Source organism: Polypterus senegalus, chromosome 5, assembly GCF_016835505.1.
Source record: "Polypterus senegalus isolate Bchr_013 chromosome 5, ASM1683550v1, whole genome shotgun sequence".
NCBI lineage: Eukaryota > Metazoa > Chordata > Cladistia > Polypteriformes > Polypteridae > Polypterus > Polypterus senegalus.
In genome coordinates this window covers 1,558,549-1,586,506 of record NC_053158.1, presented here as the reverse complement: position 1 = coordinate 1,586,506, position 27,958 = coordinate 1,558,549, and the positions used below count along the sequence as shown (strand labels likewise).

Genomic DNA, 27,958 nt, shown 5'->3' with positions numbered 1-27,958 from the left:
CCAGCAGATGGCGGTGACAAATGAAGAAAAGAAAGAAATGGAGACAATGCAACACAGCTGAAGATCTAGATAGATAGATAGATATGACAGGCACTGTATAATAGATAGATAGATAGATAGATAGATAGATAGATAGATAGATGAAAGGCACTATATAATAGATAGATAGATAGATAGATAGATAGAGTGAAAGGCACTATATAATAAATAGATAGATAGATAGATAGATAGATAGATAGATAGATAGAGTGAAAGGCACTATATAATAGATAGATAGATAGACAGGAAAGGCACTATATAATAGATAGAGAGATATATAGATAGATAGATAGATAGATGTGAAAGGCACTATATAATAAATAGATAGATAGATAGATAGATAGATGTGAAAGGCACTATATAATAGATAGATAGATAGATAGACAGGAAAGGCACTATATAATAGATAGATAGATAGATAGATAGATAGATAGATAGATAGATAGATAGATAGATAGGCAGATAGAAGGCAATATATAATAGATAGATAGATAGATAGATAGATAGATGTGAAAGGCACTATATAATAAATAGATAGATAGATATATGTGTAAGGTACTATATAGATACTGATGGCCCCACCAGCACCTCTTCTAGAATCATCCTGAGCTTTTCCTGGATGGTCTCCCACCCACATTGTGGTCAGTCCCGGACACACTTAACGTCAGCTGAATGACCTGACCTGTTCTGGAGAGCAGCTGCTTCGGCCATTTCAGCTGTGAAGTTATTCAATTAGTTTAGATCCCAAAACAGCATCCCAGCAAAATGTCTTCTTCAATCCACGTTTACTTAAACGCAGCACATTTTTGAAGTGAAGCTCCTTTTCACAGCCCACCCTGTCCTCTGTCATACAGTACAACTGCTTCCTTGTATTTGTCACAGTTGGGCGCCCAGCCAGTTAAATGGAGGTGACAACTGAGCCAGTAGCCTTGAGCCTTGCAGTAGCTGAGCGTCTGGCCCTTCAGTCCCACTGCCCACCACTTCGGAGGACCACTCACCTCAAGTACAGCAAACGTCTGGAAGAATTTGAGTGTCTTCGATATGCTTTTGTATAATCCCTTATGTGTCCCTTTTTCGAAATAAAAGCGAATCATTGCCACAGCCAGGACCATCCATCTGTAAGTGAAGACAAAGAGGTGCGTTTAGACAGAGGGGCCACATGGCAGCCTGCAGTGGATAACTTGGCCAGCCTTTCATATATAGAGCGCCTTGCACAGGAAGAGATATCACTAAGGACCCCTTTACAAACAAGCATCAGCCAAAGGGGGTACAACTTGGGACCACTTTGGGGTCCACACTCAGGGCTCAGCAAACACGATTTGATATGGCGCCTCACAACAGCACGCCAAGGCAGAGAGGCAGTCCGAGCACTGCGGGGGGGCAAGGTCTCCCCAGATACCCCCCCCCCCTTCTGCTCTTACCATTCACGAAAAGCTGTTTAACTGCTGTGCACCCCACGGGCGGGCGCTACAGTTGATGGAAATGACGTTGTATCTCCTGTCAGCTTCTCTCTACCACTTGAATGGAACACAAAAGAAAACGGCGTGACAGGCCAGCTGGTGGTGTGTCAGACACCTCAAACGATGGCTTCTGCTACAGTCAGTCATCGTCCAACCCACTATACTCCAACACAGGGTCACCAGGGCCAATCCCAGCCAACACAGGAGCAAATCCCAGGCAGGGCGCCAACCCGCCGCAGGACACACACACGCCAAGGACAATTTAGGATCGCCAATCCACCTAACCCTGCATGTCTTTGGACTGTGGGAGGAAACCCAAGGCAGACACGGGGAGAACATGCAAACTCCACACAGGGAGGACCAGGGAAGCGAACCCAGACGGGTCTCCTAACTGCGAGGCAGCAGCACTACCCACTGCGCCACCGTGCTGCCTGCTTCTGGTACATCGGTCACTTATTAACGATGATGAAATCCAATCGCCGTATCCTCAATTGTGTGGTGAGCTTGTAATAAATCAACGCGCTCTCATAGTGCGCACAGCACCAAATGTTGTCAGTTAAACCAAAGACTGAATCAAAATTACATTACCGCACTTTAATCAGGCAGACTCGTCGATATACAGAACATCTTTCATTAATCAATGGCCTGTCCGTCATATACAGAGACGGCACAAAATCAATACACGCAGAATACTTAAGGAATAAATCAACTATGGAGAGCCTGTGCATTGTACAGCATCGGCAAATAAATCAATTAGAGGACGTCAGTCCAATCAGCTTTAAAATCAGTTATCACTCTTGACACTCCTTCAATCAGTCGCACATACGACACCCGAGAGCCTCTGATTGGCACACACAGCACGTCAGGCATTGAAGGAATATTCTTGAAATGTTCGACTGCACGGAGCGTTTATGAAATATACAGAGGAGTTATGAAATGAACGAAGGAAGGAAGGACTTGATGCTGTGTCTTTATTACACAGGCATTTATGAAACAAATGCATCAAATGGAACATCTTCATTAAATCAAAGATTGAATTCATTTTGCAAACAACACTTTAGCCAAATGAAGCAGCTTTATGAAATGTGGTGATGAAATCAATTATTACATAGAGAGCATTTATTACATTCATTGAGTGAATGATGTATTATTATATACAGTGCAGCTATCTCATATACAGCATATGAACAGATCTCTCTAGCAAGGACAGAAAGATATGGAAGAAGGAGATCCGCTGAAGAAGAAGAAGAAGAAGAAGAAGAAGAAGAAGAAGAAGAAGAAGAAGAAGAAGATTATAATAAAAAAAATCCTGGGACGAGACGGGACTTTCTCAGAGAGATACTTTCACGTCCCACTAGACGAGACTTTGTGCCAAGAGATTTAACTACGCCCAGGGCCGGAAATAAAAGACAAAGAGTAGATGCCAAAGAAGAACATCGTAAAGAATTAAAAAACGTTGGCGTGATACACATGCAGACCAGGTTAGAAATAATGGAAGTACTAAAATTTGAAAGTCTCAAAAAAGAAGGATAGGAGAGATCGCATTAGCACAAATAAATGGAAATTATTACTCGGTGAAATAACGCAACAGCGAAAAGGGATTGAAAATATGGACATAGGTGATGTGACAGAAGCATGTAGATATTGTTTGGATTTAAAGTTTAAGTTGGAGACTTGTAGATCATCTAATTTGTGTCGCCATCACTGAAAAGTCGTGTGATTTCCCAATGAAGAGGCGTATCCGCGAGAGTTAAAAGATTTGTTGTTTGGTGAAAGTGAAATCCACAGACGTGAGCAGCAGAGACGTGAAGTGGCTGGCGTAGCGTAGCGCAGGCCGGGCAGTTGGAGAGGGAAGCGAGCAGGGAGTGAAGCCCCCTAGTTACATATAATAAAAAAATAAAAAAATTAAGTTCAATTAAAAAAATGAATTAATTCAAATATGTAGGGTCTTCATTTAACACTGTTATTAAGCAAACTTATCTGATAGGACACTTTTATTAACGCAAAGGCTGAATCCTTACATAGGTTCATTAATCATTATATCCTTACATAGGTTCATTAATCATTATATCCAATAGCTTATAAAATATTTCTTAAATCAATGACCTAACACTTCTATACAGCGTCTTTATAGGATCAATCGATATCACGGAATGCTTATTAACGAGTTAGAAGTGGATTATTACATAGCAATTGTTGAAAGCATATTATTATATAGATTGAGTAGACGCAGTGTGTTGATGAAATCAATCCTTATTACACACTTAGTGTTTATTAAATAAATGGATTAATTATTAAACACAGTATCCTTATTACATAGAATTGTATTAAGTGAATGCTTCTAATATAATATCTTTATTAAATCAATGCTTGAATTACTAATATATGCAGCACTTTATTGAAGATATTCAGTTATATGAAATGTGATGAGAAAATCAATTATTACATACAGAGCATTAGTGAAATTAAGGAATGATTTATTATATAATATGCAGTGCCCTTATTATATGTATAGCAGTGTTAGTCAGTGAATTCAACTAACAGCACAGCTTTATTAAAGCAGATATTGAATGATCACATGAATGTATAAATCACTAAGCACAATGCCTTTTACTTAACCAGCCATTACAGAACATACACAACTTCCATTAAATCAATACGCAGTTATTATAAAGAGAATCTCTACAGGATCAGTCAGGATTAGATATGGAGTGTTTATTAAATAGGTAACAGCCATTTATTACTATACTGTACAGTGAGTCTTTATTAAATCACTTAAGTTATTATATGCAGAAATAATTGAATCAATTAATCAATATATCTTCTTCTTCTTGCAGCTGCTTGCCACAGCAGATCATCTTCTTCCATATCTTCCTGTCTTCATCATCTTTTTCTGTCACCCATCACCTGCATGTCCTCTCTCATCACATTCATAAACCTTCTCTCAGGTCTTCCTCTTCTCCTCTTCCCTGGCAGCTCTATCCTTAGCACCCTTCTCCCAATATACTCAGCATCTCTCCTCTGCACAAGTCCACACCAATGCCATCTCGCCTGTCTGACTTTGTCTGACCAACCTGAGCTGACCCTCTAATGTCCTCATTTCTAATCCTGTCCATCCTCTTCACACCCAATGACAATCTTAGCATCTTTAACTGTGCCACCTCCAGCTCTGTCTCCTGTGCCACTGTCTCCAACCCGTATAACATAGCTGGTCTCACTACCGTCCTGTAGACCTTCCCTGTCACTCTTGCTGATACCCGTCTGTCACAAATCACTCCTGGCACTCTTCTCCACCCACCCCATCCTGCCTGTACTCTCTTCTTCACTTCTCTTCCACACTCCCCATTACTCTGTACTGTTGATCCCAAGTATTTAAACTCCTCCACCTTCATCAACTCTACTCCCTCATCCTCACCATTCCACTGACCTCCCTCTCATTCACACACATGTATTCTGTCTTGGTGGTCCTACTGACCTTCATTCCTCTCCTCTCATATCTCCACCTCTCCAGGGTCTCCTCAACCTGCTCCCTACTCTCACTACAGATCACAATGTCATCAGCAAACATCACAGTCCACGAGGACTCCTGTCTAATCTCGTCTGTCAGCCTGTCCATCACCATTGCAAATATGAAAGGGCTCAGAGCCGATCCCTGATGTAATCCCACCTCCGTCACTCCTACCGCAGACCTCACCACAGTCACACTTCCCTGTTTCATATCCTGTGCCACTCTTATGTACTTCTCTGCCACTCCCGACTTCCTCATATAATACCACAGCTCCTCTTAGTCCCCCTGTCATTTGCTTTCTCCAGGTCCATAAAGACACAATGCAACTCCTTCTGTTCTTCTCTAAACTTCTCCATCAACATCCTCAGAGCAAACATCACATCTGTGCTGCTTTTTCTTGACATGAAACCATCCTGCTGCTCACTAATCATCACCTCGCTTCTTAACTGATCTTCCACTCCTCTTTCCCATAACTTCATGCTGTGGCTCATCAATTTTATCCTCTCTGTAGTTACTGCAGTCCTGCACAGCCCCCTTATTCTTAAATATCGTCCCACCAGTCCACTTCTTCTCCACTCCTCATCACCCTCTCACTTTCCAAGATTCCATTAAAAACTCCACTGCCATCTCTCCTAAACACCTACAGCCACAGGTATGTCATCTGGACCAACAGCCTTACCATTCTTCATCCTCTTCATCGCTGTCCTTACTTCCTCCTTGCTAATCCATTGCAGTTCTTGATTCACTTTCTCCACATCATCCGACCTTCTCTTTCTCTCTCTCTCTCATTCCTTTCATTCATCAATAAAGCACTTGTTGTTTTCCAATCATCTCCAAAATGCTGCTCAGGATTTAGGTGGCTCAGAAAATGCTATTATGTAATTATTATTATTATTACTCCATCCGTTTTCCAACCCGCTATATCCTAACTACACGGTCACAGGGGTCTGCTGGAGCCAATCCCAGCCAACACAGGGCAAGGCAGAAACAAACCCCGGGCAGGGCGCCAGCCCACCGTAAGACACACACACACACCAAGGACAATTTAGGATCGCCAATCCATCTTACCTGCATGTCTTTGGACTGTGGGAAGAAACCCACACAGACACGGGGAGAACATGCAGACTCCACACAGAGTGGACCCGGGAAGCAAACTTGAGTCTCCTAACTGCGAGGCAGCAGCTACCCACTGTGCCACCATGTCGCCGCTTATTATTACTCAGGCACTGTATATAGCGCCTTTATCAAGGTCAGCCTAACTATACAGCATACAGACCTTGTATTAAATCATTTAAACCTTGATGTAAAGCATCCGTATTATACAGTGCATCCGGAAAGTATTCACAGCGCATCACTTTTTCCACATTTTGTTATGTTACAGCCTTATTCCAAAATGGATTAAATTCATTTTTTCCTCAGAATTCTACACACAACACCCCATAATGACAACGTGAAAAAGTTTACTTGAGGTTTTGCAAATTTATTAAAAATAAAAAACTGAGAAATCCATGTCCATAAGTATTCACAGCCTTTGCTCAATACTTTGTCGATGCACCTTTGGCAGCAATTCCAGCCTCAAGTCTTTTTGAATATGATGCCACAAGCTTGGCACACCTATCCTTGGCCAGTTTCGCCCATTCCTCTTTGCAGCACCTCTCAAGCTCCATCAGGTTGGATGGGAAGTGTCAGTGCACAGCCATTTTAAGATCTCTCCAGAGATGTTCAATCAGATTCAAGTCTGGCTCTGGCTGGGCCACTCAAGGACATTCACAGAGTTGTCCTGAAGCCACTCCTTTGATATCTTGGCTGTGTGCTTAGGGTCGTTGTCCTGCTGAAAGATGAACCGTCCACCCAGTCTGAGGTCAAGAGCTCTGGAGCAGGTTTTCATCCAGGATGTCTCTGTACATTGCTGCAGTCATCTTTCCCTTTATCCTGACTAGTCTCCCAGTTCCATCCCCACAGCATGATGCTGCCACCACCATGCTTCACTGTAGGGATGGTATTGGCCTGGTGATGAGCGGTGCCTGGTTTCCTCCAAATGACGCCTGGCATTCACACCAAAGAGTTCAATCTTTGTCTCATCAGACCAGAGAATTTTGTTTCTCATGGTCTGAGAGTCCTTCAGGTGCCTTTTGGCAAACTCCAGGCGGCTGCCATGTGCCTTTTACTAAGGAGTGGCTTCCGTCTGGCCACTCTACCATACAGGCCTGATTGGTGGATTGCTGCAGAGATGGTTGTCCTTCTGGAAGGTTCTCCTCTCTCCACAGAGGACCTCTGGAGCTCTGACAGAGTGACCATCGGGTTCTTGGTCACCTCCCTGACTAAGGCCCTTCTCCCCCGATCGCTCAGTTTAGATGGCCGGCCAGCTCTAGGAAGAGTCCTGGTGGTTTGAACTTCTTCCACTTACGGATGATGGAGGCCACTGTGCTCATTGGGACCTTCAAAGCAGCAGACATTTTCTGTAACCTTCCCCAGATTTGTGCCTCGTGACAATCCTGTCTCGGAGGTCTACAGACAATTCCTTTGACTTCATGCTTGGTTTGTGCTCTGACATGAACTGTCAACTGTGGGACCTTCTATAGACAGGTGTGTGCCTTTCCAAATCATGTCCAATCAACTGAATTTACCACAGGTGGACTCCAATGAAGCTGCAGAAACATCTCAAGGATGATCAGGGGAAACAGGATGCACCTGAGCTCAATTTGGAGCTTCATGGCAAAGGCTGTGAATACTTATGTACATGTGCTTTCTCAGTTTTTTATTTTTAATAAATTTGCAAAAATCTCAAGTAAACTTTTTTCACTTGTCATTATGGGGTGTTGTGTGTAGAATTCTGAGGAAAAAATGAATTTAATCCATTTTGGAATAAGGCTGTAACATAACAAAATGTGGAAACAGTGATGAAGCGCTGGGAATACTTTCCGGATGCACTGTATCATATTTGTGAATTATTATGATGCAGAGCACCTTTAACAACTGAAAGATTGAATCTTTTATTATATAAAGTGTCTTTAATTATTGACCACTGCAAGACTTGCATCAGTGTGATTTGCCAGCTGTCGGTGCCACAGTTTACAATAAAATCAAGATTTTCTACAGTGCCTTTATGGGTGCAAAATGCCACGCGACGGTTTATAGAGTGCCGTTAGCAACTGCAGCCAACACTAAAGGCCTTACAATGAAATGAAGATTGTGTGAAGTGCCTTTCCAACTGTTAAAGCCACCAAAAGAGTATTACTTCATATTTTCATAGCGCGCTGCCACCAAGTGATTCACACGTCACACGACAGCAAAGGCGCACAAAGTGACAAATCAGCAGACACCTCACACCGCCTTGCAGTGCCGCGTCCTACCAAAGAACTGAACTTCATCTGCTGAGCACCACCAACCAGTCAGGACTCCCAGTGCCACCTACGCCCAAACCAGCGCGTCCACTCAACTCTGTGACTCCCCGAGCCTCACGCCAGACATCTGGGACATCAAAGTCCATGCAGCGAGGACGGAGGTCCATCGGTGGGAAAGACCGCCGACTCGTCCCCTCCACTTGCGCCAAGGGCCGCGCTAGCCCGGCGTTAGTTAAACTGAACTCCGCACTGTAAATCCTACAGGAGCCCCCAGTCACAGTGTGCATCTGCTACTGCTGGGAAAACCAGCGCCACACCGACCGACGTGGACTCCCGCAGCCGTCCCTGAAAGCCGACCGTCCAGGTCCACCATGAACGTTTCTACGGCTGAACGCCGGCAGCGCAGGCATCAAGTCGCGCGCATTCACTCCACGTTAAGTATCAACGCTGCCGAGTTGTTTTACATTCGAATTTTTTATAGATGACAGTAAACGACGCCCATTTGATTTATTTTTTAAAGCAGCACAAGTTAGCGGTGCTATCGCTGACATACTGAGGGAAAAAATCATCAAGTTATGTAAACCTAAGACAATGAGCTTCAGGTAGCAGTGCGGATCGACAAACCAATTCAATGCCGCTGAAAGTACGGAGGAACGCTAGCCACCCTCAAGTGACTTTTAAACGAGTTCATGTCCTCATTGTCCCCTCTACAATGTTAAACTTCCGAAGCCTGCTTGAATTAACGCGCGCCCGCTGGCCGCCAGGACAAAATGACGTCAGACAAGGAGGCACTTGCACGCGCTTAGGTCGCGCGCGCCGAGTTTTCAGCTCGCGTTGCCTATCGAGGAGAATGGCGCATTTCGAAGGGGGGCTGGAAAGACGAACGAAGGGCTGAATCTGACGGACAAGGCCATCAAAGCGCAAGGTAGAGAGAGAGAGAGAGAGAGGCTGGGAGCATGCGCTGAGACATGCTCAAAAATTTGATGTGTACCAGCTCATTATTTAGGTCACCCACTCACGCAATATTATACTTGCCCTGCCTTGACCACTTGTGTTTAATGGGTCTGACATTAGAGCACCAAAACACTTAGACAATAACAGGCCATTCAGTCCAATAAAGCTCACCAGTCCTGTCCACTTCTAAAATAACATCAAGTCGAGTTTTAAAAGTCGCTAAAGACCTCCTGTCCACCACACTACTTGGTCACTTAAGTGTCTCTAGTTCTCTGAGTGAAGAAAAACCTCCTAAAGTCTGTGTGAAATTCCCCCTTAACAAGTTTCCTGCTGTGTCCCTATGTTCTTGATGAACTCATTTTAAAGTCACCATCCTGATCTACTGGACTGATTCACTTCACCATTTTAAATACTTCACTCAGGTCTCCTCTTCATCACCTGTAAAGGCTCAGCTCTTTTAATCTTTCCTCATCACTCACTCCCTATAGTCCCCCGTAATCAGCCGAGTCGCTCTTCTCTGGACCATCTCCAGTGCTGCTATGTCCTTATGGAGTCATAAACTGCACAGAGGACCCCAGATGAGGCCTCACCAGTGTGTTATAAAGCCTGAGCAGAACCTCCTGTGACTTGTACTCCACACATCAAGGCGCTATATAAACTGACATTCTCTTAATGACTTCTCAATGGCTTCTGAACACTGTCTGGAAGTCGATAGCTTAGAGTCCACCATGACTCCTAAATCCTTCTCATAAGGTGGACTTTTGATTTTCAGACCCCCATTGTGTGTTCAAACCTCACATCTTGACTTCCTATGTGTAATTCTTTACATTTACTGACATTAAATTTCATCGTCCACAAGCCTGTCTGCTGTCCAAGTCCCTCTGTGATGATTCAATGGATTTTTGATTTTCTGCCAATCCACCTATCTTGGAGTCATCTGCAAACTTAACTAGTTTGTTCTTTATATTCCTATCTAAATCCATCCAGCCATTCATTATCCAACCCGCCAGATCCCAACCACAGGGTCACGGGGGTCTGCTGGAGCCAATCACAGCCAACACAGGGCGCAAGGCAGGAAACAAACCCCAGGCAGGGCACCAGCCCACTGCAGGGCACACACACACACACACCAGGGACAATTTGGGACCGCCAATGCACCCAACTTGCATGTCTTTGGACTGTGGGAGGAAACCCACGCAGACATGGGGAGAACATGCAAACTGCATGCAGGGAGGACCTGGGAAGCGAACCCTTAAGGGTCTCCTTACAGCAAGGCAGCAGCGCTACCCACTGCGCCACTGTGCCGCCCCATGTTAAATATCCATCCATCCATTATCCAACCTGCTATATCCTAACTACAGGGTCACGGGGGTCTGCTGGAGTGAATCCCAGGCAACACAGGGCAGGCAGGAAACAAACCCCAGGCAGGGCGCCAGCCCACCGTAGGACGCACACACACACACACACCAGGGACAATTTAGGACCGCCAATGCACCTAACCTGCATGTCTTTGGACTGTGGGAGGAAACCAGAGCACCAGGATGAAACCCATGCAGACATGGGGAGAACGTGTTGCATGCAACATGAACATGAAGTAAACCCGGGTCTCCTGACTGCGAGGCAGCAGCGCTACCCACTGTGCCACCATGCTGCCCCCTATCTAAATCATGCATATTTATTTAAAATAGCAGCAGCCCGAGCACTGCCCCCTGTTGGTCACCACTCTTAACATCGGCCAGTTCTGATGAGGTTCCTTTCACCATCACCCTCTGCTTCCTGTGTCTGAGCTAATTCAGCCCCCATCTACACCCCACATCCTGACCTGCCATTTCTTTTAGTTTGATGCCCATCCTCTCATGTGGCACCTCATCAAATGCTTTCTGAAAGTCCACATCAATCATCTCATCTGCTCCTCTCTGGTCGTATCCTTTTGTTTCTCCTCATAGAATTCCAGCCTGTTAGTAAAACACGACCTCCCTCTTCTGAGCCCACGCTGACTGTCCTGTCCTTGCCAGGTGTTGCTCCATCTTCTCCTTTATAATTCCTTCCCTTCATTTTCCTGTGATGCTCGTTAAGCTTACTGGCCTGTAGCTGATTGGCTCTGCCCGGTCACCCTTTTTATATTACGTGATGATATTTGTCATTTTCCAGTCCTTCAGAGTCTCTCAGTGCTCAGTGACTTCCTATAAATCTGTGTCAGGGTTTCTGTCTTCACTCGCTGGCCTCCTTAACACCTCGGTGGTGAATCTGATCTGCTCCTGGTGATTTGTGTGATGCCAGCCTCTTTCATCTCAGCAGCTCTTCTCTCTCTTTATAATTTCTATTCCCTCGGTACCTCCTTAGTAGTCCCTGTTACTGCTCTGAGGTTATCCACTTGTGAAGACCTCATTAAAATGTGACTTTAGGGGGTCCGCTATCTCACTGTCTGTATCTTTTAACCCCCCTTTACTACTCCTGATGCTCTTCACCTCCTCCTTGACTCTTCTCTTCCTATTTTCAGTATCTCTTCAGTCGTCCTTCTCCTCATCTGCTGTTCCTCTCCAACTGTCTTTTATCCTCCTTGATGTCCTTCTTAATGGTTGCCCTCCTCTTCTCATACGCCCCATGAGTCCCTTTGAAGTTATTCGTTTTATTCATTTTGTTTGTTTTTCTCTTTTGCAGTTTCTTTTTTTAACTCTTTATTAACCCACTGTGGATTTGTTTTTTAAGTTCCTATTAATTCCAAATGTTGTATGTCCCCTGTGGTGGGTTGGCGCCCTGCCTGGGGTTTGTTTCCTGCCTTGTGCCCTGTGCTGGCTGGGATTCACTCCAGCAGACCCCCGTGACCCTGTAGTTAGGATATAGTGGGTTGGATAATGGATGGATGTCCCTGTCCTGCATTACATGTCAATCATTTTTCGACCTGCTCCACTGCTCCTCGACTGTCTTATCCCGGTCTGCCCTCTTTGGACTTTGCTTACCAAAGTTAAACTTAACAATTTTAGTCTTTACTTGTGCGCTCTTCCAAAACACTGACAACTGTCCTATATTATGGTCACATGACCTTAGCGGCCCAATCACCTCGACACCCTCAGCTCTTGTCTGATTATTACACTCCACTGTCTCCTTGTCTTCTCCTTAAAGTCAGTAATGACAGTCGCAGCTCAGCAGAGTCTCACTGCCTGTGCTGTGACATTGTGACACTGATCTAGCACTGTCACCTACTGACAAGGACAATGTCAACACACCGATTGAATGGGCCACTACGTGTATACGTTGCGTTTTGGTTGCTGACCATACGTGCGCATTTTGTGCAAACTCTTAACCATAACAGTTCTTAAATGTCACCTTAATGGGGGCAGTGGACCCTCGCTGAACCATCGCTTCACAAAGACCCATTTCATTTTGGGATAGTTTCATTATATATGAGGTTGGACCTTTGGGCTAAGAAAAGTCTCCTCATATCTTAGGCAGGTGTACTGCTTAAGGATTCTGGTGTTTCTGGGCTCAAATCCCACTACTGACACTGTGTGACCCTGAGCAAGTCACTTCACCTGCCCGAGCACCTGGAATCAGCTGTATTTCTCAAATGTTGTTAGTCACCTTAAATAAAGTCGTCAGACAAATAATAAGTAAGAACAATGAGGGGGAACAAAACAGAAATCTTTAATGTATAGTGCAGAGTACCAATAAATCAAGAAAACCTGAAGATGAGCCCATTTGAATTTTACACATTTACTGCACTCTCTTAATAAAAGGAAAGACGTCTGTCTGTCTGTCAGTGTGTCTGACTCATTCATTCCAACAGGTGGCACAACACAAATGTTTGTAGTATTAAAATGTATTACATTTGTCATTCTAAGAGATGGCACATCACCAACTTTAACAACATCACTTTTATGAATCCCATACTAAATGATGTAGAACAGAGACTTACAGTATGCATTATGTTTGTCATGCCAACAGATGGCACATTAAAAACATTAACAATACCACATTTACAAATCCCACAGTAAATGACATAGAACAGATGTATGCACTATGTTTGTCATTCTAACAGATGGCGCATATAATCATTAATAACACCACTTTTATGGATCCCATACTAAATGACATGGAATAGAGACATCTGCATTGCAGAATGCACTACAAACATTAACACTGAGGTCAGCATTGATCAAGTACCTGTAGTTTATTTGTGACTGTGTATGAACATCGGTATGGTTCTAAAGGTTGTTTCTGGAATTTTCTTTTGGGACTCATAAGCACAGTTTCTAAAACTAAGGCGGCCATGTCTGGGGCTGCACAGGGTCGTGACTCGTCACTATATTTAACAGGAAATGGTTGCATGTTGCCTGTTAAGTGTCTCTACAATGGGTTACCGTGGGCAGTTCCTCGCTGCGACTGTTGGCGAGACCCCTGATCTGACATCGTCATTTACTGGGTCTGGAAGATTCCAAGAAGGGCAAGATTGGGTCACGAGATGAAGCTAAAGAAACAAATGCTGCCCTATGGCATTGCTCTGAAGAGCCACTGTGACCGTCACCTTTACTTTTAAGAGTTGCCCACACACACACACAGGCGTAAAAGAGTTTATATGTGTCATTTTTGAACAAGAAAAAAAAGAGTCACCAATATTATGAGATTCGACCATTCTGTGTGTGACAGCTCAGCACTTGACAGACCAAGTCACAGTTATGTGTTTGTGCCACGAGGTTGGTTTGATTTTCAGATTTTATGTCTTAGTAGTTTTGTTTTGATTGACTTCCATATTTTTGTGAGACCTCACACATGTGAATAGAAAACGCAGAGCCTTACCTCAACAAAAGCAGTACCAGGAATATGCGATAACACAATTATTTCCAGATCCCTTCTGTTGTCACAAATGTTCACTGGAAACCAACTGTCTTGGCTTGAAAAATGAACATTGTGACGGATGGCCAGGGCCCTTATCTGGCCGGGACCCCTTCTTAAAGGAAGGACTAGGGGAGCAGATATGCACAGGGTACTGCCACCCCCAGAGTGCTAGATGGCAGCCCCCCTGGGTACCTTAGATTCTCACAGGGCGGCATAGGAGTTGCGAGTTTGGAACAGCCCTGTTGGGGGCCACCAGGAGGAGCTGCAGAGCCCTCATTTGTGCTTCCAACCACACCTGGGAGTGTTTCCCGATAACACTGATGGCCCCCCTGAAGTGCTCAAGGGTGCAGCATAAAAGGAGCCGCCTGCCTTCATTTGGAGAGCCTGAGATGGGAGGAGGAGGACAACGATGATGACGATGATGACAATGACGACGATGATGACATTGATGATGATTGATGATGATGAAAACAATAATGACAATGATGACGATGATGATGACAACCATGATGACAATGACAACAATAATGATGACGACGATGATGACATTGACGACGAAGACGATGATGATGACAATGATGATAACGATGAAGACGACAATGATGACGACCACAATGACGACGACAACGATAATGATGATGATGGCGACGACGACAACAATGATGACAGTGATGATGATGACGATGATGATGATGGCGGCGACATTTGCCAGAGGAGGCATGAAGATGAACAGAAAATAAAAAGAAATGAAGTGTTTTGTGTTTTATTATCTGTGCTGCTTTACTGAATGAAGGAGAAGCATTTCCCATTTGAAAATAAAGCCTGTGTGTTGCGGACTTGTGCCTGGTGTCTGCTTGGGTCAGGTTTGGGGAGCTGGTGTGCCCCTGGTGGCCACAATGTATTTGGTAAGTTTTTGGTGGCACAGTGCTACCACTGCTCCCAAGGAGACCAGGGTTCATGTCCCAGGTCCTCCATGTGTGGAGTTTGCTTGTTCTCCCCTTGTCAATAACATTAATAAATGAATAAGACAGTCCAAAGACATGCAGGTCAGGTGGACTGGCAAAGCTAAATTGGCCATAGTGAGTGTTTGGTGTGTGTGTGTGTGTTTGTGTGTTTCTACAATATTACATCTCGCTTGAAGAAGGGGCCTGAGTGGCCTCGAGAGCCAGCATATTGTAATCTTTTTAGTTAGCCAATAAAAGGGCTCAATTTGCTTGGCTTTTCTCTACATGACAACGAGTAATTAACCACAGCAGAAAATAGTAAAACGTAATTAATTGAAAGAAAAACATGTCTCATGTTGCGCTAGAGGTATTCGCTGTGTTATACGTTTTCGTTCTGTTTGGTTTTGAAATGAATAGGCAAATACTTTTTAAACGTACACTTTTAATGTAAAACTTCAGTTAAAACAATTTTATGAATTAACTTGTCGTCAATATCGCTTTGAATTTTGATTCCGTGTTTGGACTTTCATCATGACAATGCAACGTATATCTGCCTGTGAATGAATTTCGTTTCTTTCTCTCTAATAAATAAAATGACTTTTTCGAATGTTTGTCTCTGTGATTTGTTAATTGTCTTTGCCAAAGCAATTCTAATGGAAAACTGTAAACGTTATAATACAAATGGCATATCAAGATCTCCTTTGGTGTCCCATGTCATTAGTGAAGATGGACTACATTACCTTTCTTGTCACCTTTTAAAGTTTACATGGCAGAATTGTTCAAATACAACTAATCTTGTCCCATTGCATAGCCCATCACTCAGACATCAATGATGCAATAACATTACGATACGTCCGTCTTCAACAGTAATCCAGGTAGTGCTAATGGTTGTAGATATTCTTCGTGATATTGTAAGTTGATGTTTTTATCTTCCTCACCATCACCACCAACTGTTTCAGTATAGTCTATTGATATGCATTTAACCAATTTGCAGTGTAACCGATCGACAATTTTCGGGTTAATTCATTTGACTTCATGGTTTCTCGATGTTAGGACTGCCCGTGTACTCATTTCTTCTGTTAATGAAAGTCTTCAGTAAGATTTGGACATCATACGTCTTCTTTTATTGCAAACTTCAAGTGAAGAAAATGTAAAAATGTATAAGAGCTGAGAGCACAGGAACTGAGTGTGACAAAAGCATTCCCATCAATGAGAGGTGAGAGGATAGGGGCGTGGTTTGAGAGGAGGGCGGGACTTGAAACATTCACTTGGCGATAGTCTCGTCTCGCCTCAGGATTTTCTTTTATAATAGAGAGAAATAAGTGGAGAGGACTGGTGAGCTTTGTAGGGCTGAATGGCCTGTTCTCGTCCCAATTATTCTGAAGTTCTAAAGAGACTAGCGACTGGGTTCTACGTTTGTGAAGTTCATACTTTCTCTGCAAAGAATGATTTGTTTTTTAAGTCCTTGAAATGATTTTGTTATCATGGCACTGATTTGTGCTTCAAATAGACCTTTTCGGCCGATGTAATGAAGAGCCTCCTGTTTAAGCGGGGCTGCGAGGCGTGAACTCGGCTCTTGGTTACCTCATTTGATTTTTCTGGCAAACAAATTTTCAAAACAAACCATAATTTATGACTCTTATGACTCTAATCAGAGTCGGAGTAATAATTATGTTGGCGTGGATCTGAGATCGGCTAAAATTTAAACAATGACCGTTGTTAATACCCAGCCATCATTACTCAGTTTGCCAACAGATGTCAGAAGGACGGGTGCCAAAACTAAACTGCCCAAAGATCGATTTCTTCATACCAAGCATATCGTGATACGTTCTAATTTACTTACGGTTCCGGAGCTGTCGAAGGGTTTAAGTCAGTCGTCGATGTTAGTCCTGGAAAGTACGCCCCACCAAACCAACGTTCCAAAAACCAACCGAACTTACTGTTATCTGCTCGAACCAACACCGACTTACTATACTCGGCCGTCCAGCGGCGTCACTGAAACATTCGAGCATTCTTAGCCAATCACGTAATACTGCGTCCGCCTTTGCCACGTGATGTTCAAACTACAGCGGCAGAGTCCCATTGCGTGGCTCTAACTTGTATTGAGTCGCGGTATTGACGCGAACAACATACATACGGAGAGTATTAAATTATATATAAGGATGTTTGTGTTAACGTTGTTAATTAAAATGGAAGGAATCTTAACGAGTGTCGATTTAGAACCAACGAGAAGCACCTCAGTTTTATTGCTATTTAATTGGAGAAAATGGCGAGTCATCCCTGACTGTGTGTGTTGGAGTGGTACCATCAGAGTGTTTGGAGCGCAAAGAGAAGAGGATTCAGTGGATAGATAAAGCCGTGTGTCATCAGCGTAACGATGAATTGTAACTTCATGGTGTCGAGAGATATGACCTACTGGGGAGACGGAAATGAGAAAAAGAAGAAGCGGCCCCCCAAAACAGAACCCTGCCGCCCTCCGCGAGTAACGCCTGCTCTCTTCGATTTAAAGTCTTTCACTCCTGTCAGTGAGGTAGGCAGAACACCACTGGAGGACGAGGCCCCAGACTCCAGAACTAGCGAGACGTATCCAGTGAGGAGCTGAAGTCGAGAAGTACAAGAGTCCCGTAAGAAGATCCGTGGTGATTTTGAGCGGGGCGGTTGCTGTGCTGTGTTTAGGATGAGAGCCGGATTGGAAACAACGGTGTTTGTTGAAAGGTGGGCCTGAAGATGCGAGGCGACTATCTTCTCGAGAACTTTAGGTATGAATGGAGCATTTGAAACAGGACGATTAATCGTTAAGGATATTAGGGTCTCAGCCAGGTGCTTATTTCAGAATTGGAGTCATTTAGTGAGAGGGGGGCCGTGCCAGTAATAAGGGAAGAGTTAACAATAGCAGTTATCATGGGGGAACACGAGATAGACGAGACTTAGCAAAGCGCGTAACCATTGGATCCAACTGGCATGTGGAAGAATCAGAGTTTGTTATAAGCACTGAGGTTTCATTTTCAGCTGCTAAACTGAAAGTGCTTGGTAAGGGAATATGGGGGATTGTGGGAAAGTACGTCCTTTACTGCAGAAACAGAGGAAGCAAGTTTCTGGTGGATTTTTCTTTCAATTTCTGACCACATAAACACCTGGCAGTGCCACCGTACACTTTGGTATAGTCGCTTGAGCGCCATTTCTGAACATCGCAGGACATATGTACGGCCGACTTGTCACAAATACAAAGGAAACCAACGACACGCCAGGCCCTAAACCATACACACTCGTTACATAGTCCAGCTTCACCAATGCAGATAGCGGAGGGAGAACGAATTGAGACCCCCACCCAGTGAACATCCTCCTGACCTGCTACCGTGTGCGAGCCACAGACCCTCTGGGCAAAGCAAAATGAGAGGTTTGTCATTCAATCCCACCAACTCCAAGCTCATGGAAAACGACAGAAGGAACCACAGCATCCCTACTGTCGGGGAGGCGCAGTCTTGGGGGGTGGGGATTTTTGGTGTGGTCTGCGGGGGCTGCTTTGAAAAGAGCAGGAGACTCAGTTGGGGGGGTGATAACATGAAACGGGCCTTCAAAGAGAGAGGCAGACCGTCCTGAGGGGGTCCTGTTTAGAGGCCTGGGCCCTCATTTATAAAACAGAGCCCCCTCATTTATAAAACAGAGCCCCCAAATGTAAAAAAGAGAACGTGAATACATTTGTGGTATCTCTGACCCCTGCATGCACAGCATTTCTGAGAAAATGGAAAGTCCTCAATAGCCAAGTGTAATAATAATAATAATAATAATAATAATTAATCTCATAAGTCGTTATTAGAGTGTGCGTTGATCATGAGCCCATGACGGAAAGGGGCCTTTATTCCAGCCAGGCTTTAAAGAAATAATGACCAAGGGGGACAACCCCCACCCCCCGGTGGGCTGTAATCAAAAGTGCTTTGAGCATAGGAAAGGCGCTATATAAATCAAAATTATTTAAGAGTGACAAATACCACGCTGTCTTAAACAACCTGTGTCCACCTGCTGCAATGCTAAAAGTGCAACTGACGCTCTGTTAAGAAGCTAAGTCACCTAGGGGTCTGTCGGGTGGGGGTCTTAATTCACCCTTTCAAATGACACCTCAAAAGTGACAAATCCAAATCTGAATCCCATTTTCAGAGGGCCAATACTGCGTTTCTGCCCTGAAGAACTTTCCGGGTTTTTTGCCACTTTAGGGACATCGCAGTTGAGCTTCATTCCATCCTGCCTGCCTTGCTGGGCACCACATCCCAGAGCACATCCCAGAGTTGTATGGCGTGGGTGTCCATACACGCTTTGTCAACATAAGATGGTAAGTTGCAGCTATGTCCGGGGGTCTCCGAACGTAATTAGAGCAACTGAGAGCACTCGCAGTGCAATAAATACGCCTAGCAAGAGTAAAGTGGCTTCCATCAGCCGTGACATTGCAGTGACATTCCTTTAACACACAAGTCATCTGTGACACCAAGATGTGGCGACTTGCGTGGTCAACCTGCGATTCATTTGTTTTGTAGCTTTGACAGACGTGACAGCGCCCCACATGGCCTGTACTCTTCATTGTGACAGAATGTGCCAGGTGACAGCAGCAGACCCTGGTGCTTTACGACTTTCCCAGACCCCCCAGAATGCACAAGAGAGGCACTAAATGTAACACTTTTAGTTGTGGACTGAAGCCTGATGGGGGGTCTCGATGGGTCAGGTGGGAGCCTAATCTACCAGCTGATGACGTTCTGTGGCACCCTGATTGCATATGTATGAGGTCGATTAGCATTCTCCATATATGGATGTTTCAGGGCGGTGCTCACGTTTACAGGGTGATTGTGGTTTATTTATTATGTAGGAATGTGTGCACGCCATCTGTTAGAAATCTGACGGTTCTTTCTTTTACTTATTTTTTTTACTGTGTGTATATTTTCCTGCTCAATCCCACCGAAAGTCTGAATCCCGATAAACATCTGTGTGCCACTGGGAGAGGGCAGCCATCGCTCCTGAGAGAACTGAACGAGGGCAGACCAAGCGAGCGAGCGAGCGAGCGTCGAGAAATTCAGAAACCTCACTGAGGTCCGCAAAATGTTACCTTAACAGGGGGTGACATTGTTACTCGTGCCCTTTTCAATGGTTTTGTCACTTTTGAATGACATGCTTGTCCGTAAATCCAAAGCTCAAGTTTGGTTCCATGAAAAGTGAAGTAAAGAATGGTGGATGTCAAATCCTGTGGTCGGTTTTCAGCTCAGCTCAGAGAAAACTGGTAGATAAGTGGATGGGTTGTGTGGCCACGTCTGCTGTCACAGCCCTCTGCAAAATTCACATAAGCACCAAGGCAAGTGACACTCAGTGCCACAGAATGACAATGTGAAAACAGGAACTCAGGAATTTCTGCCACCTTTTTAAAAATAAGAACCTCACCATCCCATTGACTCCACTTGGAGTGGTATCTGTGGACTTAAAGGGGGGGGGGTCCTTGCCCTTGACTCCTATCACTTTCTCATGGTCATGTGCTCAGTTCTGCACTTCACTGGCTGTCCCCAACGCTGCAGGATCATCAGGGCGCGTCCCTACACGGGCCCTCTCTGTACTCTGTGACTTTGAGCTGTGAAGCGCACTTCCATCCTCCCTTCTTCACTTGTGCAGACCCCTGACTCTGTGTCCAGGATGAGGTCTGCTCTTCCCCTATTGGTGGAAGCCCCTGGCTCTGAGTTTTAGGATAAGAGCTTTTCTTTTCGGTTTAGGTCTTGGCTCTCTTTCCAGGATGAGGCCTGCTCTTCCCCTGTTAGTGTCAGCCAGGATAAAGTCCTTGGTGTAGGCCTCTGGCTTGGGGTCTCAGGATAAGTCTGTGTACCCTGTGATCCAGTAGACCCCTGGCTCTTATCGGATTAGGCCTCCAGCCCTGTGTCTTTAGGTTAAGGCCCTTAGGTTTAGGGTTAGGTTAGGTTAGGGTTATTGGAGGATTCTCTCCCTTACTAGGGGAGCTCCATTGCACTGGTACAACTCATGTGGGTATTAATTTTAATATTTTACAATTATACGACATATTTAGCTTCTCTAATATCTGTAATTATCAAAACTCAATCATCCCTATACTATAATAATTTTAATTAAACAGACCTTTCTAAGACCCATAATAAAATTACTTCAAGATTAGGTCCAACAATCGTCTGTACAATAATCTATTACTTAGGGTTATATATATAATTTTTAATTTGGGAATTCAGAATGGGATAATAGGGTTTAAATAATTTAGTGCCCCTTACTGCTTAACATCAGTGCAAAAAATTTTTTTAATAATTTTTAGATTAATTGTGGTGGGTTGGCCCTGCCGGGGTTTGTTTCCTGCCTTGCGCCCTGTGTTGGCTGGGATTGGCTCCAGCAGACCCCCATGACCCTGTAGTTAGGATAAAGCGGGTTGGATAATGGATGGATGTCAAATAAATGTAACATTAGGCATACCTGAGTTAATAGCCATTTCAAATTATTTTAAGTACCCACTGACTTGACATCAGGGTTACACTTTTACTCACTTTAGATGAGGGTTAGACTTGGGTGGGGGTGGGGTCCCTTCAGTTTAGCTTAGGGTTTTTGGTAGGGGTGGGCCCGTCAGAGTCCTTGGGTCCTCTGGAGGTTTCGTTTGGTTCTGGTGGGGTAGTTCTGCGTTCTGCGTTCTGCATGCTTGGGCAGTGTGGCGCAGTGGTTAAGGCTTTGGATTTTAAACCATGAGGTCGTGGGTTCAAATCCCACCACTGGGTGACCCTCAGCAAGTCACTTCACCCACCCTGTGCTACAATTGGGAGAAACCAACTGTGTCAAATACATGGGGAGATCCTGGTCTCATCACTGAGATGTTTCTTGTAGTCCACCTGTGGTCAATTCAGAGACTGTTGTAGTCCACCTGTGGTCAATTCAGAGACTGTAGAAGGTCCCAGCGGTGAGAAGTCCCAAGACGTGACATCCCGGTAGAGCTTCGGGACATGACTGTGTCAAGGCACAGAGAACTGGGGAAGCCTGCAGCACTGAATGTTCCCAAGAGCACACAGGGGCCTCCGCAGTCTTGTGTGGGGATGGGAGATGACCAAGAACCCAGTGGTCAGCCTGGCCATTGGAGGTGGAGATGGGAGAAGGACGACCAACAGCGCAATACTCCATAAGCAGAGTGGCTGGGGGACACTGAAGGACCCTCAGACTGTGACAAACAGGATTCTCTAGTGTGCTGAAACCAAGATTGAAGTGTGAACTGAATATTAAGTGCCACATCTGGAGGAAGCTAGGCACTGCCCATCACCTGCTCAATGCCACTCCAACAGTGAGGGCATGGTGGTGGGGGTGGTGGCAGCATCAGGGTCTGGGACACTCCACACACAGTGCCCCCCCTCAATAATACTGAACACCTGCTATTGATAACGAGGGGCAACATCCATTAATCCCACCTAAATCTCCAAAAGGGCTTCACCAAACGGGCACTTCCTCTTTTTAACAAGTAAGTGCCATCTTAACATATGAGCACTGGCTGGGGTTACCAGGAGCATAAGGGCCCACGATTTTTCTGATGCCTATGGGTGTTTCTCTTTTGCTGTCCAAACAGGGGCTCCAGCGCACTACTTTGCCCCCGGCGGGGTCCCTATGATGCCGGTAAGGTGGCCTTGAGGTGCCACGGCTGGTTTTAATAAATTTGCAAAAATTCCTAAACTCCTGCTTTTACCTTGTCATTCTTAGGTTTTGAGTGCTTCTTAATGAGGAAAAATACGAATTGAAATGATTTTAGTGTAGCGTGAAAAAAAGTGGTCCAAGTGAGGGGGTCCGAATACACTTTTGAAGGCACTATATATCTGGACATGTCATCGCTCTAAATGCTAAGCTGTTTAATTAATTAACAACGATGCTCAAAAGACTCTTTTTGTTTCTGTTTGCGTGTTCATGGCGCTATATCACATGCGGCCTGGTAGAAATGCCAGCCCAGCTGCCCACGCTGAACCAAGAGGACCGTTAGACTCTCTTCTTGTTTTATTGTCACGTTCTGAGGAGACCTGCAAGTTACGCAATGACATGAAACTTGAACTGAAGCCCCCCGAGAGTAGAAAAGGCGCTGTATGCACATTACAAGTCTGTATTAGAACTCGAAGGGACTCCTAACGTGCATTCGTGCCGGGGGTGTCTCGTCGCGGGGCCGCCGGTCCATTCCGGTCCCTTCGCCGCTCCAGCGCCCGTCCTCACTCACGGCTTCAGCGGATCGTTCAGCCCGCAGCCCCGCCACTCGCATCTGGCGGACACCTCGGCGCTTGTCTGCGTGCTCGAAGGAAAGGAAACAGCGGATTGTGGGGTCCGCAAAAAATGTGCCGATTGAAGCATTTCGCTGTCCCACCTCGGATCTCCGGTGTCAGCCTATACTTAACCACGCAAGTGTGAAGGTGACGCGTTCGCCGTATTAGGAAAAGCTGCGCGGCTCCATTCACAGCCCGACCCCCCCACCAACCCCCCACCGTTCCAATACAAGCAGCAATAAAACGCAATTAAAGTTAAAAGAGGCAGATGCCCACTAACCCCTCCACCCCCACAAGCCATCGATGCCCGTGCAGGAGCTGGTGCCCATCATGCCGTGCCAGTCTGCACTTGTCCGGCGCGGCCACCGGCTCTCCCTCCCTCTCTCCCTTCTCTTCTAGGCAGCAAAATTCAACTGAATCGGCGTCCGTCGGGCTCCGTTCGTGCTACGTACCCGGCTGTCATCGCGATGTTGTAAAACGTTAGCCAAGCCAGGGCAAAGGGACTGATGGTCCTCTTCTTGTGGTTGTCCTTCTCCTCCACGGAGCCGTCGTCTTCGCCGGACGCCATGCTAACGGAGCGGAGACAGAGTGCGAGGAAAAGTCCGAAGAAGACGAGATCGCAGCTGACAGCTGGAAGTCAGCCGGGACTACACGAGGGTCGTCCCTCCATCTAGGAGTGGGAGCCCCCGTCTCTCGCGGGATCACTGGCAGGCGTGAGATGACAGCAGCGGCTTAGCGCGAGTGGCCAGCTTAGCACTTGGCAGCCAGAGAGCGCACAGGCGGGCGGGGAAGAGCGGGGAGTCTCGCGCGGCACCGACGCTTTTCACCGCGGGGCTGGCAGGTTCGAGAGCCCCCTTTGACTTGTCGCCTGTCACTGAATACACGTAAAGCGGCAAACCAGATAAAGAGAACCCAACTAAGCCAGTGACACCAAAACGCCACACTTGAGAAACACGATCCCGGGTGACAAGCGCATGGAAAAGCCCGTCATCCCCATGTCACCTGAAGGCGGGGGTTTTAGTTGATGGGATGCGCCAGTTAGATGAACTGGAGTGGCTAAACTGTCCCGTATGCACGTGTGTGTGTTCACCCTGAGGTGTCCACCTGTTGTTCCTGCCCTGTACTCCATGCTTACTGGGGTTGGCTCCAGCTTCCCTATCACCCTGCTCAGGATAAACCGGTTTGCAAATGGATGGATGGATGAGATGACGGTCAGGTGTGTGGAAGGCCTATACACCAGGGTCTTCACTATCAAAGTTTGAACCTCTTCACACACATTTGGGGATTTGTGTCCTGCCTCCAATAAAGCAGAATAAAAGGACAAGGAGACAAGATCATCTGGGAAGAGTCTGGCCTTGAAATGGAGGCACTTCAACCCCAGGAGCGGTTGGCTATAAAAAGGTCACTCCAATGCATGTATTGGGGGCACTTGTAAAATAGCGTACTTCTTTTGGTTTCATCATTTATTGCACATTTACATTATAAAAATACTGCTTTATTTCTCAAATGTGTGCGTTTGTGAGAGCAAATATGAAAGTACCAGTTTAAATGTCCAACTTTCTAACTCAAGTGCTAAATGTCCAGTTGAATGGCAAATCTCCCTGCTAAATGGCAAATAACCAACTGAAATGGCGTCGGTGCCCAGCATGAGAGCTCGTGCCTGGCAGGGGTTCTATAGAAATGGCATGTTTCTCATGTTAAACTTGCATGTGATGCTCATCTTTAACATTCAGAAGGCATATTTAGCATTGAAGTGCTCAGTTTAACAGTGTGACTCACACATTTACCATTTAAATTTAGAAATTTACCATTGGGCAGGAATATTTCCATCCATTTTACTGCTATATCCTAATAGAGGAGAGGGTCACAGGGATCTGCTGGAGCCAATCCCAGTCAACACAGGATGCAAGGCAGGAACAAACCCCAGGCAGGGCGCCAGCCCACTGCAGGGCACACACACCGGGACAATTTGGTCGCCAGTGCACGTTAAATATCTCTGGACTGTGGGAGGAAACCCACGCACAAGACACGGGAGAACATGCAAACTCCACGCAGGGAGGACCCGGGAAGCAAACCCGGGTCTCCTAACTGCAAGGCAGCAGCACTACCCACCGTGCCACTGTGCCACCCCATGTTAAATATCCATCCATCCATTATCCAACCCACTATATCCTAACTACAGGGTCACGGGGGTCTGCTGGAGCCAATCCCAGCCAACACATGCTACAAGGTAGGAAACAATCCTGGGCAGGGCGCCAGCCCACTGCAGGGCACACACACCCACACACCAGGGACAATTTAGAATCACCAATGCAACTAACCTGCATGTCTTTGGACTGTGGGAGAACATGCAAACTCCACGCAGGGAGGACACAGGAAGCGAACCCAGGCGGGTCTCCTAACTGCGAGGCAGCAGCTCTACCCACCGCGCCACCCTGCCTCCCCATGTTAAATATTTACCATTTAATTAAATAAAATACCATGCATTTAGTAGGAAAAGTTGGCATTGAAGTGTAAAATATAACCATGCACAATGGACATTTACCATTTCAATTTAAATTCTTACCATTTAGTAGGAATATTTGTTACTTAGGTATAATATTTAACAATGCGCATCGGACATTTACCATTTAAATTAAAAAATAACCATTTAGCAGGAATAGTTGGCATTTAAGTTTAATATTTAACCATGTAAGTTAGATGATTACCTTTTAAATCTGGAAATGAAGCCTGTAGCAGGAATATTTGGCCTGTCAGTGTGCTCTTTATCCATTTAACTAGGATATTTACTTCTTAGCGTGGTAATGTACCATGGATGTTAGATATTTGCCATTTAAAGCAGTCATTGCACATTTTGCACATGAAAATGTGAAAAAGAACCTTTTCATATTTGGCATCCTACAAATGTGCAATACTTGATGGCTGAAAAGACCCCATTTTACTGAGGGGCATCACACAGGCGTGGACTGTTCACAAATTAATGGCAGGTAACATCTGAGGATTTCAAGGCTTCTCTTCCGTCAAAGCACACAGCGAAAGGCACCAAGAATGGCTAAGAACACAACACTGGACTATTCTGAGGTGGCCGTCTATGAGCTCTGATCGCAATCCTATGGTGCGTCATTGGAAAGAACTGAAACAAGCTGTGCGCAGAAGACCCCCTTCAAATCTGACACAGGTTTGCTCAGGACAAGAGCGCCAAACTACCTGTGGACAGGTGCAGACGTCTCACGGAGAGCTCCAGGAATCACTGGTGATGGTTGAGAAAGAAAACATTCGGTGAAGGGTCCCATCATATCTGTCCATGCCATTGTGTAAAATCTCAAATATTCTGTTGAAATAAAACTCTAAAGCAAAGTCTGATTTTTGTTAAATATGGGAATAAACAATGACGGGTGTCAATGACTTTTGTCTGTTCGTGGGTTCGTCTCTTTTTCACAGAGTGCTACCAACAAATGTGTCCATTTTTGAATAAATCAAAGCAGAACGAGGTCCCAAAATATAATCAAACGTCTTCACAAAGGGAGGGGATTACTGCAAACCCCTGGTTTGAAAAGAGATGAGCAACAAAGAGTCCAATTAGAAGGAAGATTTATTTACAAAAAGAGGAGGAAAAAATCGAAAGAAAAATATGGAGTTGTCAAACAGGCAATCTAAGAACAAACAAGTCTCTGTCGAGGTTCGAGAAAGGGGAACTCTCTCCAAAAACTGAGAGGCGATATTCGAGGTTGATAAACAAAGCAAAAGCTCACAACTAAAAGCAAACTGCGAGGTGTGGTCTGCACAAAGCTTTTTTGGGGGGATTTGATATCCACTGACCAGATAAGAACATGAAGTCCAGCTGTCCTTTAATCTCATCACGTTGAATACGCACAGGTCAGAATCTGCAACAAATGTGTGACAGGAATTCAAAATGATAAAAAAACAAAACACAAGGAACTACTAAATAATCGAGTCAAGTCAGGAAATTCCCAATACAAAATATTAGAGTGTCCGCCTAAACAGAAGCAAATCAGTCGCCAGAAAATCCAATAAGAAGAGCAACACTCTCAGAAACACCAACAACTCCAGCAAAGCGCACTCAATGACGAGCCTCAGACTGCACTTCCCAGAATGCCAGTCATGGGCCTGGGGGCGGTCCTTAGTAGAGATGAAAGGGCTGGCCCCGCCTCTTGGGTTTCCTCACCAACAAACACAGGGAACATAAAGGCACTTAAAAAAAGAGCACATAATAAAAATGGGACGACTAAGTGATAACTAAAGAGAAAAGATAGGAACCAAAGTAATCATAGCAAATGACCCAAACTGCAAAACGAATGGAAACGACAAATATATTGATAGATATAAATAAAAAGACCAGGCACGATAAAACAAAACAACAAGGCCAAGTCCAAAATCTACAGTGAGGTAAATAGCCAGACACCGACAGACACCAAGACACACAAGTGCAAGACGCGCGCTTTTACTTGGAGTCGCTGCCCTTCAGCACACAAATCACCACAGATAGGCTCAGTCCCTTCTCTCTCTTTCTTTTCTTCCTTCCTTTGCTCTCTTCTGCCACGTCTACTCCTCCCTTCACAAGCTCTGTCCTCCACCTCCCGACTCC

At 45.2% G+C, this 27,958-nt stretch overlaps 1 protein-coding gene across 2 annotated transcripts in view; it reads right to left on the bottom strand.

Moving 5' to 3' along the window:
• The window catches only part of hacd1 (3-hydroxyacyl-CoA dehydratase 1), a 41,470-nt gene extending 17,405 nt beyond the window's left edge, over positions 1-24,065 (bottom strand). The window contains exons 1-2 of one of the 2 annotated variants that reach the window (XM_039754271.1): positions 23,805-24,065; positions 1,038-1,155 (exon numbers count right to left, since the gene is read on the bottom strand). In XM_039754271.1, coding sequence (XP_039610205.1) covers positions 1,038-1,155; positions 23,805-23,920 — 234 coding nt within the window. In that variant the 5' untranslated portion in view covers positions 23,921-24,065. The remainder of the gene's footprint in view (positions 1-1,037; positions 1,156-23,804) is intronic. The other variant, XM_039754270.1, reaches the window with a different exon arrangement.
• Positions 24,066-27,958: the final 3,893 nt, after the last annotated feature.